This window comes from Carcharodon carcharias, chromosome 25 (genome assembly GCF_017639515.1).
Source record: "Carcharodon carcharias isolate sCarCar2 chromosome 25, sCarCar2.pri, whole genome shotgun sequence".
NCBI classification, from domain to species: domain Eukaryota; kingdom Metazoa; phylum Chordata; class Chondrichthyes; order Lamniformes; family Lamnidae; genus Carcharodon; species Carcharodon carcharias.
In genome coordinates this window covers 7,790,654-7,810,690 of record NC_054491.1, presented here as the reverse complement: position 1 = coordinate 7,810,690, position 20,037 = coordinate 7,790,654, and the positions used below count along the sequence as shown (strand labels likewise).

Below are 20,037 nucleotides of genomic sequence, written 5' to 3'. Positions count from 1 at the left end.
ATCAAAATCTCTTTTTGCCTTTTCAAGGATGTTGTTGAGGTACTTTTCCTGTTCACACAAAAGGTTTAGTACTCCTGCTTGCTTTATTCTTTAAATATGATCCTGCTGTTTCTCCCAATCCCATTTTGAACAGGCTCTTTCCACTTCTTGTTGAGCAGCGTCAATTATTTTCTCCAAGGAGTTTCACATTTCATTCCAATCCTTCTTCATAATTTACAAACTATATCATTCCCACTCCTCTGCAAGTTTTGAATGGTCTTTTGCAAACTATCCACTCGCCTGGATTCCAATTGCGGTATCTTGTGTATTAACACCAGCAAGCATTTGTAAATCAGTATCTCTGGTCATTGACCTTGAAGCGTCATTTTGTACTTTGTCATTTTTGTTGACTATTCTTAAGTTCCAGTTCTGCAAGCACTTCAATTGTTTCCATATTGTCTACTATTGAAGTTGATACATCAGCAATATTACTTGGATTAGTTCCTTGCTCAATTAGATCAGAATTCAGCAACAAGTTTTTACTCTCAGGAACAACTTCAGAACAGTGACACTCCATACCACACATGTCCTCTTTCATTTTCTCCAGATTGCATTGAAGTTGGAGAATCTCATTATTCTTTTCCCAACGAAGTTCTAACAGTTCGTTAGTCTTGGTTTTTAACTGCATTCAACCAACTATTCTGATTCATCAACAATTTCTTTTCTTGTTCAAGGCATATCCCCTGATATTTCACAGCAACTTCTGATACTTGAAGTTCATCAAGTTTTAACTGAAGATTGACCTTTGTAAAATTTGCTTCCACACATTTATCATTTAGAGGTTTCACATCCTCAATTGTTCTACTTTCTGTGACGGTTTCTCAATTGCTCTTACCAATTCTCTTTTTTCAGTAGTAAGCTCCTCTATTACGCATGAAAGTTGGTTTTCTACATTAATTAGGTTTTCCTTCAATTGCTTGTTATCTGCAATCAGCATCTCATTTTTGGGCACAGTAGTTTTCTGAAGTTTGTTAAGATGAGCATGATCAACTGCCTGCTACAATACAGTCGTTGCCACATTAGTCAAATATGGCCCAAAATAAAATCTACCCCTTCAATAGGTGATCTAGGAATAGATCTCACTAGAACAATTCCATTTACCAAGTGACACTATAAGTTGACTTTACACAAAGAAACAAGTTCATAAATTCCATTAATACCTCGTATTAATATTTTTTCTTTCATAAAACTGCCTGGAACACAAATTGTATCATCAGCCACCATCAATGATTGATCTGTCCCGATATCTCTCAAAATTTTAATTTGTTTACTTATGTTATTGGAGAAATAAGGGAAACCTTCTCCCTTTGAGACAAAACATTCAGACCCCCTAACAGCCTGACTCCCTTCGCCAGTAATCAAAGAACTCCTCTCTGGATTATCCTGAATCATATCTCCCTTTCCTGTCGGTTCTGAAGGAACACGTTTCACCTGTACCACTGACAGTTTTAACAACCATTTCCTCTTCTGATGCAACCTTTCCTGAGGATTCCCCAGACGTTCTTACTACTACAATAGGTCTACCATTTAGTATCCAGCAACCTGCCCTAACATGTCCCACCTTGTTACAATGGAAACACTTCAGCCTTTTAATGTCACTTCCACCCTCAGTACCTTCTTTTCTGATCTGTGGAGGAATTTCCTGAGAATTCCCAACTGTGTCTTCTGATTCCAGGCTGCTTGCCTGCCTTTCACCTTCCCATCTCCTATCCTTCTCGGGTTTGAGGAAATGATGAAAAAATGGTTTAGATCTATGTACCAGCTCATAACCGTCAGCCATCTCTGCTGCCTGTCTAGCCATTTTAACCCTCTGGTCTTCAACATGGGTTCTAACTACAGCAGGAAGTGAATTTTTATTCTTCCAGGAGAATTATTTCCCCAAGAGCTTCATACATTGCCTCTATCTTTAATGCCTGTATCCAATGGTCAAAATGACTTTGCTTTAGCCTATCAAAACCAATATAGGTCTGCCCAGGCTGTTTCCTTACATTACAAAACTTCTGCATGTATGCCTCAGGGACCAATTCATATGCACTAATGCCACCTTTTTTTACTGCATCATAAGCTGCAGAAACCTCCTCTGACAACGATGCATAAACTTCATGAGCTCTACCCACCAACCAAATCCATAAGAGTAATTTCTAGATTTCTTTTGGCCACTTCATTTGCTTAGCCACCTTTTCAAATGAGATAAAGAAAGCCTCCACATTCCTGTCCTCAAACTTTGGGAAGGCTTGTACAAATTTAAACATCTCCCCACTGGGCTCTGGTTTAAGGGTAGTTTCTTCCCCATTAATATTTTCCTTAAAGTCAAGGCCGGCCTAGTGTTTTAGTTCCAGCAGGTACTCCCTTTCCCTCTCATTCCCTTGCCTTTTCCTTCGCCCAAAATTCTATTTCCAACTTTTCCTCTACTAACTGAAACTATGCTCATGTAAACTTGTCTCCTTCTGATTCTAAAGCTCTTCCACTTCAACTTTCAGCTTTTTGGCCACTGGTTTTTGAAGCTTTGCTTTCTTACTTCCATCAGTAACTCGTCTGCCACACTCACCAACTAAGGAACAGTTAATAGCATTAACGAATCATAATTTAAACCGGGCTGCTTCAAAAACTCACTTGCATCAAAGGTAGCCACTTCAAATTCCAAACTGTATCACATACCTCGCAGCAACTCTAATTTCTATGTCCAGTCCCTCTGACCTCCATGTACTCGTTTTTTTAAGGATTCACAGATCCCACCAAAGGTCAAGAATCTCCAATCCCACAAGAGGTGCCACCATATAGCAATAATCCTGGATGAGCCCTCACTTTGTAATGATCCTATCTGATGTTACTACTAGTCAAGCCAGATCCCAAGGCGGAACCCAGCTTGATAGACCCTAACTTGTATTTTGTTTAGAAACATGCAGAGTGGCTACTGAATAGAGTCACAGGAATCAGCTGATGAACTTTTAACGAAAGAATAAAACATTTATTCAACAAGATAAGATGAACTCTATGACAATACTCCTTTACCCAAAACAATGCCTTTACAGATATATACAGATTCGCAAAGATAGCATAGTTTATAAAAGCTCTCTTAAACTCCGATAAGAGCAAAATAAAAACAGAAAATGCTGGAAAAGCTCAGCAGGTCTGGCAGCATCTGTGGAGAGACAAACAAAGTTAACATTTCAACCCTGTTTGACTTCTTCAGAGTTCACTCTTTTATACTCCAATGTTCACATTAAGTACATAGTCCACATAAACCAATGGGTGACCTCTGATCAGGCACACCACACTCTGAAATCAAGTGACAGGTACCACCCCAAACAGAGACTATGGATTTCTCCTCAACTCCCCACAAATGCTTGTCATACTATGAGCCAACTGGTCTCACTGAACTTGGTCTTTCACATGAGGGTTTCTGATCTCCACTCTTTAAGAACCCGCTTTGGAATCTTCTGCCAAATGATGCTTTCGCTTGGATGCCTTCCACAAGGGTCCACTTCGAGGGTTCCGAACTCTCCTTCCACTGTACCTCCTGCCCTGGATCAACATGTCCATTCAATCTTTGCCACCCACGCACTCTCTCTCAAAGTCATCCGTGCCAACAACACCACTGCTTCACATGCCCATAGTAAGGAGATACAGACCTTTGCCTGTCTCCTTGGGTCTTCTGGCTTCTCCCAAGCCTTTTTTGCTTAAAAGTCTGTGTCCTGCAGCTTTCTCCCTTTAAGCCTGGAGCCTTCTTCTCCGCTCCTTACTTTCACTTCCACTGAACAGGACCTTGGTTCCAGATTTCTGTTCTTCCTCTGATTAGAAGGTCTTCTTGGGACTTTCCTTTTTCCTTTAGGGCCTGCTCCCTGGTTTCCCTCTCCCAGCACGCTGCTGGCAACTTGGTGGCCAGAATTTTACCTTTGGCGTGTGGGCGCGAACCCGACACGCCCAAACATAATATGACACCCGATGACGTTGGGCGTGCGCCCCGAGGTCATCACGCACTCGCGCGACATTTCATTCGGTGGGTGCACGCCGGAGTCGGCTGCACACCTGCCAATAATTGAAAGGCCTATTAAGGCCATTAATGAGCTAACTAGCTTGAAACTTACACTGCCTATCCAACCTAATGGTTGGTGGGCGGGCAATAGGGCCAAGCGGCCTTTACATTTTTATTTAGGAAACCTCACCCACAAGCAGGATGAAGTTTCCTAAAGCTAATACAGATTAAATAAAAACATGTCCCCTCTCATGTGACACTGTCATGTTTCATTAAATTTTCATGTCTTTATTTATTTTTTAAACAAGTGCTTCAATCTCCCTGAGACACTGACCTGTCTCAGGGAGATTGAAGCGCTCTTTCGTGCGCATGCTCAAACCACATGCCAGGCCCGCTCTCCCTCCTATCACCCCCCCGCCCGCACAGGTAGCACTACCGCTTGTGATCCACACAGGGCGGGCCTTAATTGGCGGCAGTCGGCTCCCTGACCACCCCTGCCCGCTCCCGCCGAGCCCCTCCGACAAGGGAAAAATTCAGGCCGGTATCTCCCTTGAGGTCCAGAACTCACTTGACATTCACTGTCACTTTAACTTTAGAGCAACTCACCTAAGATTCTTAAGACTCATTTTCTTCAGCAATCTGTTAGTATGTCCAGCTAGAGTGAGACTTCAAACTGCTTCCTCCACCTTAGGGCATAATCAACTCAAACTGTTGCTGGTTTCTTCGTGTGTGGGCCCCTCTTTTTGGACCCCTGTTGCTGGGCAACAACATATTTTTTCAACCTTGTGTTTGTTTTAATTTCCCTTCAAGAGTCATAAAACCTCATTAGAAATGCAGGTATCTTCTAAAGTGAAACAAAAATTCAAGTTCCCCCCTTTCTTAACACGCCACTACAGAAACACAAATCAAACTTAAACTTAAAGCTAAAACCCTCTCCTAACATCCACAAATGCAAATATCGCTGACTTAAACTATCTCTAGTTCCTAACAGTACCTACACCACATGGGCTACAGTGGTTGAAGGAGGCAGCTCACCACCACCTTCTCAAGGACAATTATGAAACAGGCAATATATTCCAACATGCCATGGAAAAAAAAAGTTAATCATTCTCAAAATTTTAATTATCCTTATATCTGTTTGGAACTTGGTGAATTATATTGACAGATTGGACTTTTTACTCCCTGCATACTTAGTAGTGTAACTTAATGAAGCAATAAACTAAAAATGCATGCATCAGATATACCCAAATGAAACATACTAAATAGTTATTTTTTGGAAGTCCAATGTTGAAATGTGCTATGCAACACCTGTATGGTGCATGTTATGAGGTTCCATATTCATTCGGGTGCTAAATCATGATTCACTTTGCCTCCGTGTCATTTTACATTGTTCAAGTTATGTTGCACAGGGAATGCTTGGAGCATAAAGGTCAGAAAGCCACAAAAATGCATTCTTTCAAAATACATGTATTAATGTACAGAATAATCAGTATGATTTCTTGGTAGAGGCTGGAATTCAATAAAGCTGACTGTGTGAGCTCTTATTAACTGGCTGAGTTTCATTCTTGTTTCTGGCATCATCAGAACCACCTAAATGAATTGCAGCCTTGTAAGTCACTTTCAGACATCCATTTTCCTATATATATGAAATATAAGCAGTGGCACATCAACATTATTATTACTGGGTCAACAGATTGCTCTGCATTGGCTGACCTGAACAATGAAGACAAATAACACAGCAGCCGGATTCTTGACAGGAGGTTCAGCATTTAAATAGAGAGCATTTAAATTGACTTTGACATCTGGATTGTATGGTGGGATGGACTGACTAAATGATCAAAACCATCGCATTGTTATGAAAATGTCAAGAGGCCAACTAAACATGACTTTCTGTGTAGATCTGTAGTTCTTGAAATAAATCTGAATTCAAACATTTGGTAAATATACACATCAAAAGTCTGTCAGATGTGTACTTTATTTTGTAATAAAATTCTGCAGAACTGTTCATTTGTTGGCGGGAACTTTATGTTACACATTTCAAGCTTTCCCCAAAGTTAGTGCAGTCTTTCAGACAGTTAATGCCAACTTAACTTTACAGTTAGAAAGATTAGTACATTTTTAACAATATTCAAGCCTTAGTATGAAAAGTCCTCTTCTTTGTAAATATATTTCATTGAAAATTTAAGGTTGGGTACTTTATGCTCCTGCCAATATTAAGAATGCTGAAATTGAAAGAACATAAGAATTCTAAAATTCAGCACTGAATGTTTGGATACATTAAACTATGAACTATCAAATCTCTACAGTGTGACAGAGACTTTTTAAAAACATGAATTCTCTCTGAAAGCAGAATCCTGCTCTGCAATCTCGTAACAGTTTTTTTTTAAGCCATTGGCAGGATTTTCTCTCTAAACTATTGTCGGCTTTGTTAAGTGCAATCCTATAGGTCTCAAATTCTTTAGGCTGCCGGCATATTCAACACAAATAAAAACATTCAACTTTAGGCTGAAGAAATCTTAAAGGTGAATCTGATAATAGTACATTAATTTTTCAAGCTAGGCTCACTCTTAAATTCATCAAATTTTCAAGGAAATACAATATTTTAAAATATCTCCAATGATCTTTTCAGAGTTGTTCATGCTAGTGCAACAAATTAACTTAATGCACAAAATGGGATATTTATTATAAGACTAGATTTGATCACCCACCTAATTGTGCACTGTTGTCTCAACATACATAGTAATATTTAGTGCCAAATCCAAAAAAAGTGCTTCGACTCAGTGGAATAAGATTTTGTCCAAATATATATCTCAAGATTTAAATGTTAAAATATATTATTTTAGGGTTGATGATCATGCGAATGCAAAGCTCAGCTTTTATGAAACAAAATTAATTAAGAAGTGTACGTACTACATGTAATAGAGTTCATTAATTTGGACATAGACTGAATAAAGATTATAGAGCTCATTTGTTAAATCACACTATTGCACGACTGCCAAAAGAAAAGCCTGCAGTAGCATATTGATAATGTCAGTGCAGTTGTGAGATATAGTTACCTTGGAAGAAAGGCTACACTATTCTTTCTGTAGAATTTATGTGCCATGACAACTCCTATAGATAGCTGTGAAGAACGCTTGCTCATGCTTATTAGTATCAACTAAGAAAATCTTTTCAAACATTTCAGGAAATGAGGGATAACGTTGCTCTAAATATAACAAATACAGTTTGTATGAAGTTTCTCTGTACTATTTAACATATTTGCCCATTTATTTTTTTTAAATGGTTACTGACTATGTCAAGATATCATACAGTGAAATTTCATTTGAAGGTGGCAACACCAATGACATTTCCATCCCACAGGTTCCACAAAGACTTTGCAATAATGGCACACGTGAGGAAACAAAGAACAGAGAAGGATAGATCTTGGTGAATGGTAACATTCAAAAGAAACGAGTATCTTCAAACCCAAGCAGCAAAAGTGATTTTGGTGCTAAGTTCTCATATGTTTGTAATTACAGCATCTACAGGCCAGAATTTATGTAAATTTATCTCATACATAAGAAACATTTTGTGTTTAGTTATTTTGTATAAAACAGAGCACAAAAATTTAGCAAGGTTTTTTATGCCAAATGCAAATTTATTTTCCATTCAAGCATGGACATGCCTCAATTGAGGTACGTTTTAGTAATTAATAACTTCCATCCTGTTTAATAGCAACAATTCTTGCCTAGTAATAACAAAATATGGACTAGATACAGCTCACATTAGCAAATAAATGAGATTTCACCATAAAAACATTGACCACTTCCGTGGAAAGGTACTGAGTTATTTAGAACTAATATCATTGCTAAATTCAGTAAGTGCACCTCTTTGACAATAACAGAGGAAAATGGCAGAACAGAAAGCATTTGGATGAACTGTCCTGCCACACCCTAACCTATCAGGCAATTCAAACAATGGCAATCAATAGGGATTCCACTTGCTTTTCATTTCCTTGTTGCATTAAATTTATTGGGTGCTTCGTAGGGATTAGTTAAATAAAGATGGAATTAGTTAAAGAAATAAACGTATTGAGAATAAATGCCACATAGAAATATTGTTACATTTATTAGTTTGGTATTCAATGCTATAACAAAGCCTTTTCCTGTTTATCTGATTGCCATGATTAGTTTTGTAGTATTTATCGGTTGCGTTTCTGTGAAAACATGCAAATATGAAAAGTTTTTTCAATGAAAAATAACTTATAACAAGTTACTGGTCACATACTCAATGTGAACAACGCAGATACAGTGCATGATGATTACAATGAATAAACAGGTACATTTTCTAATTCATTACCAATTAAACACGGCTTTGACCATATCCCACATTATAAACACAGAATTACACAGTGGACTAGTTTGCAGATTTAAAAAAAGAGAACTAACCCAAATTCTCCCTTCTCTTTGTTCAGTTCTATAAATGACCTTGCTTATTTTCCAGTTCTGATGAAGTTTATATCCAAATGTTAATACAAGGTTTTAGATGCTGGCAGTCTTGATGTGTGCATTTTAAAAAAAAAATCAGGTTGCTTTTATCTCTATTCTTGATTTGTATTTTAGAGGAAACTTTAAATCTAATTCTTGATCATATAAAGTCATGTCAACACAGATGTAAATTATGAACCAGAACAAATAAGTGTATATAAATAAATTAACCGTTTCTTAATGAAAACTATTTATTTAAGGAAATAGAATTTAGTCAATTGCGTGTGTCTTGAGGAAATTATAGCAATATGCCTCCACATTTTCTTAGTTACCTATGGCACATTTTTTTTTTATCTGTAAAAACAATTGAATTAGAATCTTTATATTTAAGGCAATTCTACCATACTGCAGTCAGACCTTAGGAGTCTACATTAATTTGCTTACAAATAGCTTAGTTAGAGAAAGCACTGGAAAAAATATCTAGAGCCAAGACCTACACACATTTTCAGGAGTCTCCTGCATACGGGATGGTGCATGCTAGCATTGCTGTACAAAATTAAGCATATTTAACCAAGCTGTGTGCTTGAGATAAGCTTTCCTTGCATGTGCTTGCATTACCACTAAAATACCAATTGGCAAAATACAGCAAAAAACCTCGGTATCATTTTTGGAACTAGATTCTTAAATCAAAAATTACATTTTAATTATTTTTCAATTAAACTTTAAATTGACAATAACTTGTATGAAATTTTTTGTAGCTGTTCCAGATATACAATATACAATATTTATACCATGGTTTTACTTCTGTTTACACACATACAGTTGCTAATTCCTTCGAGCCATTGTTCCATTCATCAGGCTGCCAGGCTACAGTAATGACATGTTGGGTGAAAGAGGAAAAGGAAGATGACAGAAATTTGAAGAAATAACTAACTCTAGAATGTAGCAACAGGGAGTGACAGATCCTCACAAAACAAGGCAATTACAGGGCAACAGAAATAGTCTTCTAAAGGAAAATGAAGAAATTGGCAGAAAATCTTAGCTTAGGTAAAATGAAAACTAAATGTACATGCACATAAAAGAACTACATGAAGGAGAACGGATTTTAAATTGACATTTCGCTTAAACAGCTCATTTGTTTTGAATACAAATGGTACAATTCTGTTTATAAGTAACATTCAAATACATCTGAAGCAACTGCAAAGGCATAAAATTGTGTGTTGAACTGTCTGGGGAGAAACCAGCATGCCTTTATTGAGGGTCTAAGACAGCAAAACAACTAGAATTGCAGAGAAGAGTAATGAGAAGAGTGTGCATGATATTGATGAACCACCCAAAGTTGCTGTTGTAGCCAAAGTATTTCCATCCAAGGACAGCAAAGAGTTGTGAAACAAAATGGCCAGTCCAATCATTCAGTGTTCACAGAAAGCATAGGGTAATGGAAACATATGCATATGAAGACAGACAGGTAGAAAAAAGGGAGGGAGGAAAAGGGGGTGGGATAAGAGAGAGAAAAGAGAGAAAAAAAAGATCATAAATACAAAACCAAATTAAGAATTTAAGGTAAACAAATAAAGTGTAAAAGTTAAATTGAAATAAAACAGATTAGAGAAATATCTGTGTAACATAAAAGAGTAAGTATGCTTAATTGTAAGCAGAGCACACTAGGTCAAAGATCATATTTCATGGTTACAGGGTAAAAGGGCACAAAACTAAGCTGGGAGAATGGCAATGATCACACAATGGGTTGCAAGTACAGAATAGAGCAAAAAGAAACAGTAAGTAGTCTCAATGAAAGACAAACATGAAGCTGGAATAAGGCTGGTAAGAAAGGATTTGAAATTAATGCTATGTTTTATTTTGCTGGCATTATGTTAGCTGCATTCAGTTAAATGACTTTCAACTACTGCATGGAAAAGCAGATCCCTTGCCCATGCTCCAAGCTGTTGTGTAAGTAACTGCCTTAGAGATGTAACAGGCCAGTTAACATGTTCAGCCTTGTCATGCAAACTGCGGCACTCTCTGCTGCATCCCCATAAAACATTCATGTGTTAATTCATTAACCACTGAACGCTAGAATACATCTACAGAACAGTTAAAATATTCAGAAATCCAATTAATCATTTCTTGTGCCATTAATGAAGTGAGTCAGTACAGTTCTTTCATTGATATTATCAAAGAAATAAGGAAGCTTTACTTTACAAAAATTATGCAATAGCACATATGTGAAATTATTATTTATCAGTTAAAAGCATTATTTTTGCCTGAGTAAGATTATATCTACACATTTAGGACCATATTTTCCTCTTTTTGAAAATAAAGTGTTAATGGCTATTATTTCATCAATTTAATGAATAAATCATAAATCAAAGTGGAAAAAACATTTTGCTGAAAATAGTTGCGCATCATCATAGCATGGCACAGAACAAAGGAGCCCATTTAGTCCATGGTGCCTGTGCCAGCTATTTCAAAGAGCTATCCAATTAATCCTACTCCCCTCCTCTTTCCCCATAATCCTGAAAATATTTCCACTTCACTATGTATCCAATTCTCTACTGAAATTTATTATTGAATCTGCTTCCATGAATGAAGTAAATCAGCCAGCCAGAATGCAACTGTGCAATATTCCAAGGACATTAAACCTGAAATACACAAATGGCCAGGCTTTTTGCATAGTGGTCATCATTTAGCAAAGAATGCACCACAATTAATCTATTGCACAGATACTGCAGGGAAGTTTCCATGATATTTATTGGTGAACAAGAGATGCTCAAACTTTTTGGAATTCCTTTATGAAGGAGTTTCTAGCCTTGATAGATATTTCATGGGATACTCAAACTATGTTAGAGGGCTGCCAAATTGTCACTGAAACCAGCTATTTGCATATATAATATATGCATATTATATATAGATCATTGTATGTTTTCACTAGTTATATATTGCATTTATCAAATTCTATTGAACTTGAAATGAGAGAACTGCACAGCTAGTAAAATATATTAACACTCTCAAGGACATGTTACAACAGACCTTCTTAAAATTTCCCTTTGGGAAAACTAACTTCTATTCAAATATTTTTTTTTTTCAATGTTATTTATCCCAACATTCTGGTACAATATAAATAAATATTGCCCTCTTTTTATAGAACTAACTCACAGCCTGATGTAAAAATTCTAAAATAATTTTGTAAGTTTAATATGTAACAATTATTTTTGTTGCTAATTTTCATAAACATTTTTCCATAGGAGCTAAATTATAGCAGCAATACATCACCTTGCTTGTTAAATTTTAGATAGAGGAAAATATTGTCCTTTATATCTTGAGGAAATCTTGCATTCACTCAGATTTTCTAGGCACACTGTAAACTTCCAAAATAATTATAAAATTACTGTTGGTCTAATTCTTGTCAATGAAAATCCTGTGATCCGATTCACAGAAAACTAGTATTGCTGGATAGATAAACAAGAGCAATAGCAAGCAATCCAAGGGCCTGGGAGAGCAGCCAATAACCTGTGATGAAACTGTAATCTTAAAATTTACTCCTTGCAAAAATAAACATTCCAGCAGGTTTCACATTGAAACCAGGAGCCTTGGAAAACTAACTGAACATCGAGGTGCCTGTTGTCATTTCCTGTTCCAAAGCAGAACACAGCAGCATATTTATCATTAAGATATGCTATTTCACTGGATATAGCACTGGCAACTTTGTAAAGTTCAAACAGTAAAATTGCCACTGAAGTATCCTTAATAATCATGGGAGTTATAAGAAATCAGTAAGCACGAGAAAGAGTTGACAATATAAAACTTGTCATGGATAGCACAGAGGATACAAATCTTTCAATTGAACCTATTACATCAGCAGTCTCGAGTTCAGTGAGATGAGGGAAACTGTATCATTAAATTCTGGAACGTCACTGCAATTAAATTTCAGCAAAAGTAAGTACTTATAATGATTATTAATATTGATGGCAATTTGGAGAACAAAAACAATATGCTCCGCATGGCATATAGTAATTACAGATTTCACAACTCAAAGTTGTCAAAAAATCTTGATCTTGCAAGATTTTAAATCAAAATTGTTTTACAACATAAGTGTGCATTTTTTTTGTCCTCAGTTCAATCTTTTGACATTACTGCTTCAATAACAATGTCACCTTCCTACAACTACTGTACCCCGTTGCTACTGTAGTGATTCAAAACATTGCGCCACTTCAGGGGATTCAGTTTCTTTTAGATGATAGTTGCATTCAGAATTTGAGGAACTTGCCTTGCTGCTATACGGACTTCAGACATAGGTCTTGGACCAGTCTCATTTTAAACAGAGGATCTCTGAGCTTTTTGCTGGCCAATTGGAAGCCAGCAGCTCTATTGAGCATTAGCACCATCAGGGATGCAGATGTTGCTGCTAGTATGACACCCATCCAAGCCCCAGGATTGACACTGGATCCCAGGCCACAGGCGAGTGATGGTTCGGTAGTGGTTGGGAGGGGGGGGGCCTTGGGTGCCAGCTCTCAGCAGGCCTGCCTCCTTCCCGATGCCAGGTCCCTCGATCAGGCACTAAGTGTCTTTGAACGAGCAACGCCCAAACCCCATCCCGGGTGCCTTCAAGCAAACGCATCAGAGTTTGCTCATTGTGCTCCTTTTTTGTAACCCCCCCCCAACCCCCCACCACCCTACCCACCACTTACTTGGTTAATATCACTAATTGACCACTGAAGAGTCTCAATTGGCAGCAGAGTGGGAAGGCTATCTACGGGCCTTCCCTCCATGGGCTTAATTGGGGTTGAGGCAAGAAGGTGGTTGGGTCCCCAACTGCCATCCTCCTGCCTGATTAAATGCTCCCCCACCACCAAACATGCCATGGGAGAGGGTACAGGATTCCGCCTGTTAAGTGGGTTAATTATAAATTACTAGAGAAAGCCTAATTGTCAATGTACTGAAGAGTATTACTGTTTGCTGCAATTTTCCCTCTGCTGTTACACTCTGTCCTAATGTAAGATTCCAATTTCATATTGTGTTAATGGCTGTACCCATGATATTGCATTGCAAGCCAACGTTTCTTGCTGCAAACCAGTCGGGGAAGTATAAAAATATGATCTGACAATGAAGTGCTTTTAGCTTTTAAAAAAAAGGCATGTTGAAAATTACAATCTGGTACAGTATTTTTTCATTAAAGAAATAAATTGAATTGTATATATCTGATACACAAAACTGATGAATATCATATAATATAGCATTCAATTTTACGACCGTGACTAGACTTGGGGATGCAGCGTCTTTGCAAGATTTAATGCAAATAATATTTAAAGCAGCCGGAAATCGTACCTGGAATGACAGTGGGTTCTACCGATGTCCGGAAGGAGACAGATCCGGCCTCCGACTTGCCTTCCTGGTTCTCAGCCACGACGTAAACCTCATACTCAGAGTTCCACTCCAGGTTTGCGAGAATAGCATATTCGCTGTCAGACGGTAATCTCATCTCAGGTTTCCAGTCCGAGTGATGTTTCTGTGAAGTAAACCATTGGTGAAAAAGAGCGGCTGAAGCTTCAGCCTAACTAGATGAATACACACGTTAAAGCCACGGTTTTGCTGTGCTATCTCACTGCTAATTTTTAATCAGTTCCAGAAAATGTAAAGCTTGCCATTGATTGACTTTCACGCTTTTGATTTGGAGGCAGAGATAAATGGTGTACAGATTCATCAACAAAACATTCAGGAAAGGAGTACTCCAGATTTGAACGCCCAGGGATGCTTTTCACAATCATTCATCTGTTGCTCAATCAGGTGATTTTCCATTATATTCTGGGTTTCCCATTACTTTACTTTCTGGATGGAAGTGGTAGTATTGTGATCATGGATGCAACAATGAAAGCAATATAACTCTCATACAAGCAAAAGCAGTTCTTGAAAGTACATAAGGGCAGAAATAAAATTAAGGGGTAAGCTTGGAAAGAAAGGGGTTGAGCTTGGTGTGTGAAAGTTGAAATTTTTCAGAAGAATATAAGATAACATTAGTCAAAATAAGATACCTTTCTTTATTTCTTCAACTTCAATGTAAAAAGCATCTATCAGAATGGAATACAGTAACTGGCAATAAGATTCCAGATCAACATGCTTAGGAACTCTATTGATCAAATCTGCCCTAAGTTCAGTCAATCAGATTTGTGAATTGAGGAATGACAATGTTTGGTGAAAGAATATAAATTGCTTGGTTGATACACAAATAACTTAGGATGCCACTATTTGCTTCTGATTTTATCTGGTGAGTCATGTTCTGCTCTAGAACAAAATAAAGGGATACATTCAATTACCACTTTTTCTAAAATTCTAGTGATGGTTTATCCAGGGCTTTAACCCCATGACACAAATGCTCATTTCTAAACTATTGTGAACTTTTTTTCTCTGTAAAACCAATGGACTAAACAGCAGACAGTAGATAAAACATAAATATCTTGAATTCCAAATGTAAAATTGAGATACAATTTTTGGTGAATACAATGAGTGGGATCTAAGAATTACCTGTAATTTTTTTTTTATTCATTCATGGGATGTCGGCTTCGCTGGCTGGGCCAGCATTTATTGCCCATTCCTAGTTACCCTTGAGGAGGTGGTAGTGAACTGCCTCCTTGAACTGCTGCAGTCCTGATGGTGTAGGTATACCCACAGTGCTGTTAGGGAGGGAGTGCCAGGATTTTGACCCAGTGACAGTGAAGGAATGGCGATATATTTCCAAGTCAGGATGCTGAGTGACTTGGAGGAGAACTTGCAAGTGGTCTGCTCCTCTTGTCCATCTAGATTGTAGTGGTCACGGATTTGGAAGGTGCTGTCGAAGGAGCCTTGATGAATTCCTGCAGTGCATCTTGTAGGTGGTACACACTGCTGCTACTGTGCGTTGGGATCGAGGGAGTGAATGTTTATGGTGCCAATCAACTGGGATGCTTTGTTCTGGACAGCATCAAGCTTCTTGAGTGTTGTGGGAGCTGCACTCATTTAGGTAAGTGGGGAGTATTCCTTCACACTCCTGACTTGCACCTTGTAGATGGTAGACAGGCTTTGGGGAGTCAGGAGGTGAGTTACTCGTGCACAATTCCTAGCCTCTAATCTGTTCTTGTAGCCATAATATTGATATGGCTAGTCCAGTTCAGTTTCTGGTCAATGGTAACCCCCAGGATGTTGATAGTGGGGATTCAGTGATGGTAATGCCATTGAACATCAAGGGGTGATGGTTGGATTCTCTCTTGTTGGAGATGATCATTGCCTGATACTTGTGTGGTGTGAATGTTATTTGCCACTCGTCCAGGTCGTGCTGCAATTGGACATGAACTGCTTCAGTATCTGAGGAGTCATGAATGGTGCTGAACATTGTGCAATCATAAGTGAACAGCCCCACTTCTGACCTTATGATGGAAGGAAGGTGATTGATGAAGCAGCTGAATGTGATTGGGCTGAGGACACTACCCGGAGGGACTCTTGCAGTGATGTCCTGGAGCTGAGATGACTGACCTCCAACAACCACAACCATCTTCCTTTGTGCTAGGTATGACTCCAATCAACAAAGAGTTTTCCCGATTCCCTGATTAACTCCAATTTTGCTAGGGCTCCTTGATGCCACACTCGGTCAAATGCTGCGTTGGTGTCAAAGGCAGTCACTCTCACCTCACGAGTTCAGTTCATTTTGTCCATGTTTGAACCAAGGCTATAATGAAGTCAGGAGCTGAGTGGCCCTGATCGAAACCAAACTGGAAGCCAGTGATCAGGTTATTGTGAAGCAAGTGCCACTTGATAGCACTGTTGATGACCCCTTCCATTACTTTACTGTATCTGTACTGGAACAGCTTAGCTAGGGGCGCGGCAAGTTCTAGAGCACGAGCCTTCAGTGCTGTTGCCGGAATATTGTCAGGGCCCATAGCCTTTGCAACTACAGTGCCTTCAGCCATTTCTTGATATCACATGCAGTGAATCAAATCAGCTGAAGACTGGCATCTGTGATGCTGGGGACCTCTGGAGGAGTCCAAGATGAATCTTCAATCCTCTGGCTGAAGACTGTAGCAAATGCTTCAGCCTTATATTTGCACTGGTGTGCTGTGCTCCTCTGTCTCTGAAGATGGGGATATTTATGGAGCCTCTGCCTCCAGTGTGTTGTGTAATTGTCCATCACTATTCATGATTGGATGTGGCAGGACTGCAGAGCTTAGATCTGATCCGTTGGTTGTGGGATCACTTAGCCCTATCATTTGCTGCTTATGTGGTTTGGCATGCAAATAGTCCTATGTTATAGCTTCACCAGGTTGACACGTCATTTTTGGCTATGCCTGGTGCTGCTCCTGGCATGCCCTCCTGCATTCTTCATTGAACCAGGGTTGATCCCCTGGCTTGATGGTAATGGTAGAGTGGGGGATATGCCAGGCCATGAGATTACAGACTGGGTTTGAGTACAATTCTGCTGCTAATGATGGCCCACAGTGCCTCATGGATGCCCAGTCCTGAGTTTCTAGACCTGTTTGAAATCTATCCCATTTAGCATGGTGGTAGTGCCACACAACACGATGAAGGATATCCTCAACGTGAAGGTGGGACTTCGTCTCCACAATGACTGTGAGGTGGTCACTCCTACCGATACCGTCATGGACAGATGCATCTGTGATAGGCAGGTTACTGAGGATGAGGTCAAGTATGTTTTTCTCTCTTGTTGGTTCCCTCACCATCTGCTGCAGACCCAGTCCAGCTGCTATGTCCTTTAGGACACAGCCAGCTCAGTCAGTAATGGTGCTACCGAGCCACTCTTGGTGATGGACATTGAAGCCCCCACCCAGAGTACATTCTGCACCCTTGCCACCCTCAGTGCTTCCTTCAAGTGGTGTTCAACATGGAGCAGCACTGATTCATCAGCTGAAGGAAGGTGGTACATGGTAATCAGAAGGTTTCTTTGCCCATGTTTGACCTGATGCCATGAGACTTCATGGGGTCCAGAGTCGATGTTGAGGACTCCCAGGGCAATTCCCTCCCGACTGTATAACACTGTGCCGCCACCTCTGCTGGGCCTTTTGGTGGGACAGGACATACCCGAGGATGGTGTTGGTGGTGTCTGCGACATTATCTGTAAAGTATGATTCCAAGGGGATGACCATGTCAGGCTGTTGCTCGTCTGTGAGACAGCTCTCCCAATTTTGGTACTAGCCCCCAGACAATAGAAAGGGGGATTTTGCAAGGTCGACAGGACTGAGGCTGCCATTGTCGCTTCCGGTGCCTAGGTCGATGCCAGGTGGTCTGTCCGGTTTCATTCCTTTTTAGTGACTTTGTAGCAGTTTGTTACAACTGAGTGGCTTGCTAGGCCACTTCAGAGGGCATTTAAGAGTCAACCACACTACTGTGGGTCTGGAGTCAGGTGTAGGCCAAAACAGGTAAGATTTCCTTCCCTAAATGACATTAATGAACCAGATAGGTTTTCACAACAATCAACAATGATTCCATGGTCATCCTTAGACTTTTAATTCCAGATTTTTATTGAATTCAAATTCCATATAGGAGAAGGCCACCCGGGTTCCCAGCGTATTACACTGGGTCCCTGGATTACTGAGCCAGCGACAATACCACTACACCATCGCCAAAGTAGGTCCACTAACAAAGCCACTTAAGGTCATACAAATTCAGAAGCTCAAATGTGTTGATAACATCTTGTTTAGAATAACATTCAAATACTTCAAGGAGAAAGAATTGCAGGCGTTTGGAGAAAAAGTGGGAGTGGAACTAACAGGGATCGCTCTTGAAAAGTACAGGCTCAATGAGCCAAGTGGCTTCCTCCTATATTGTAAAATTCTAAGTCTCTATGATAAATAACAATAAAGTTAAACAAGGTACAGCACTAACATGAGCTCTCAGACTGCTGGAAGAGATCTTGGCCTAGCATTATTACAAAATAATTGGGACATTATGCTTTAATGATTTATAGTCTTCGGGGGGAAGTATACACATTTTCCATACAGAATCTTAGAAACTCAAGCAGAGAAGGAGAACATTCAGCCCACTGTGCCCACCAATTGCACATCGAAGATATCTAGTCTCATTCCAATTCCTTGTTATCTCCCAGTTCTCTAATATTTTTTGAAGTGTTCATCTCATTTCCTATTAAATGACTGTGGTGGTGCATTTCATATTTTAGAAATATTTGCACGAAAAAAATTCTAACCTACCTACTTATGCTTCAGGTGCTAATCATAAATATATGGGCTTTTATTATTAATTCAATCAAAACTGAAACTGATGTTTCACTATTTGCCGTACCTAATGCAGGTTACAGAGTCCTAGTTTTTCTACACACTTCAGAATAATGGAACCCGCTTATCTTTGGTGTTAATTTAGTGAATTGGCATTGCACCTTTTACCTGGCTTCACATTCATTTCAATAATCCCATGCTCCAAACTGCAGGACGTATGACTGTGGTTTAACCAATGTCTTTGGAAGATTATCATCCCGTCCTTGTTTTTGTATTTAATGTACCTGTATATAAAACTCAGCCCCGTTTATTATTTTTTTTTTGCTTTTTTTTTTTCTATCTACATCCCTGCTTTTAATAGTCAATGTATCTGTAACTTAGGTGTTTTGGTTCTTCCATTGAATTAGCATTTTGCAGACATTCCTCTTGGCAATCCAAGAGATCAAAAGCTGAGAAGAAGCGGAGGCAGGGGATGCAGAAGGAGGAAGTTTAGCCTCAGCTCATAGTTTGTTTCAAATTCTTCAAGCTGCTTCTTCTCATCCTAATCATCCAATAAAACCAAAGCATAAACTGAAATACATCTTCCTTGTCATGAAGGTGGTGTCATCAGGTCAACACTACAACACACGTCCCTATTCTCTTTTACTCGGTGTGAACTTCTGTTAGAGGTCAGGGAACAGCATTTCACAACAACCTTTGTCCTTCAATATAACACCGCAAAGTAACAGCCCAGGTACATATAGCATGATGAATTTTGAATTAGGGGTGCTGAAGGCAGGAATGTATGCGATGATTCACAAAGCATGACTGATCAGGAGCCAGGGGCAATGGCAGGCAAAGATGAATCAATGTACATTCGGCCACAGCTGATGAAGGACAGGCATCTAAGGGAGTTTCAGCCTCCTGTACCACCCCTGGAAGATTCATGTTGATTCCTCATTATACTGTGAACTTGTGGGGAATGCAGAATTTGACCACTCAACAAACAAAGACATTAGTGCTTTAAATCCATGGACCCAATGGCTCTGTGCGACTGGGTGGGTTTCGAATAGATTAAAATCTACGCTCTATTTTCCTGTGACCTAATATGCGATATTAGCAAATTATCCAGCCACAGCACAGCAAATAGGGGAAGCATTAGATAAATTCCTGACAACATCAGTCACATACTGTCACGAAGGGGAAACACCAGAACATCATGCAGTAGCATTCTAATGGTACTGTTCCCAGAAAGTGTTCTTGATACAGTATTAGATACTGTATTAATGGGGGTGACAGGAATGGTTATATTTGGCAGTTGTACTGGAGCTGAAACCAATGTAGGTAAAGGGACATTTGTTCA

At 39.2% G+C, this 20,037-nt stretch overlaps 1 protein-coding gene across 18 annotated transcripts in view; it reads right to left on the bottom strand.

The window, feature by feature from the left end:
- The window catches only part of LOC121269513 (neural cell adhesion molecule 1-like), a 490,495-nt gene that overhangs the window by 50,167 nt on the left and 420,291 nt on the right, over positions 1–20,037 (bottom strand). For 12 of the 18 annotated variants that reach the window (XM_041174119.1, XM_041174120.1, XM_041174121.1 and 9 more), the window contains one exon: positions 13,807–13,987. In XM_041174119.1, the coding sequence (XP_041030053.1) occupies positions 13,807–13,987 (181 nt within the window). Of the gene's footprint in view, positions 1–7,631; positions 9,824–13,806; positions 13,988–20,037 lie in introns of those variants that run through there. The other 6 variants (XM_041174129.1, XM_041174131.1, XM_041174132.1 and 3 more) reach the window with 2 other exon arrangements.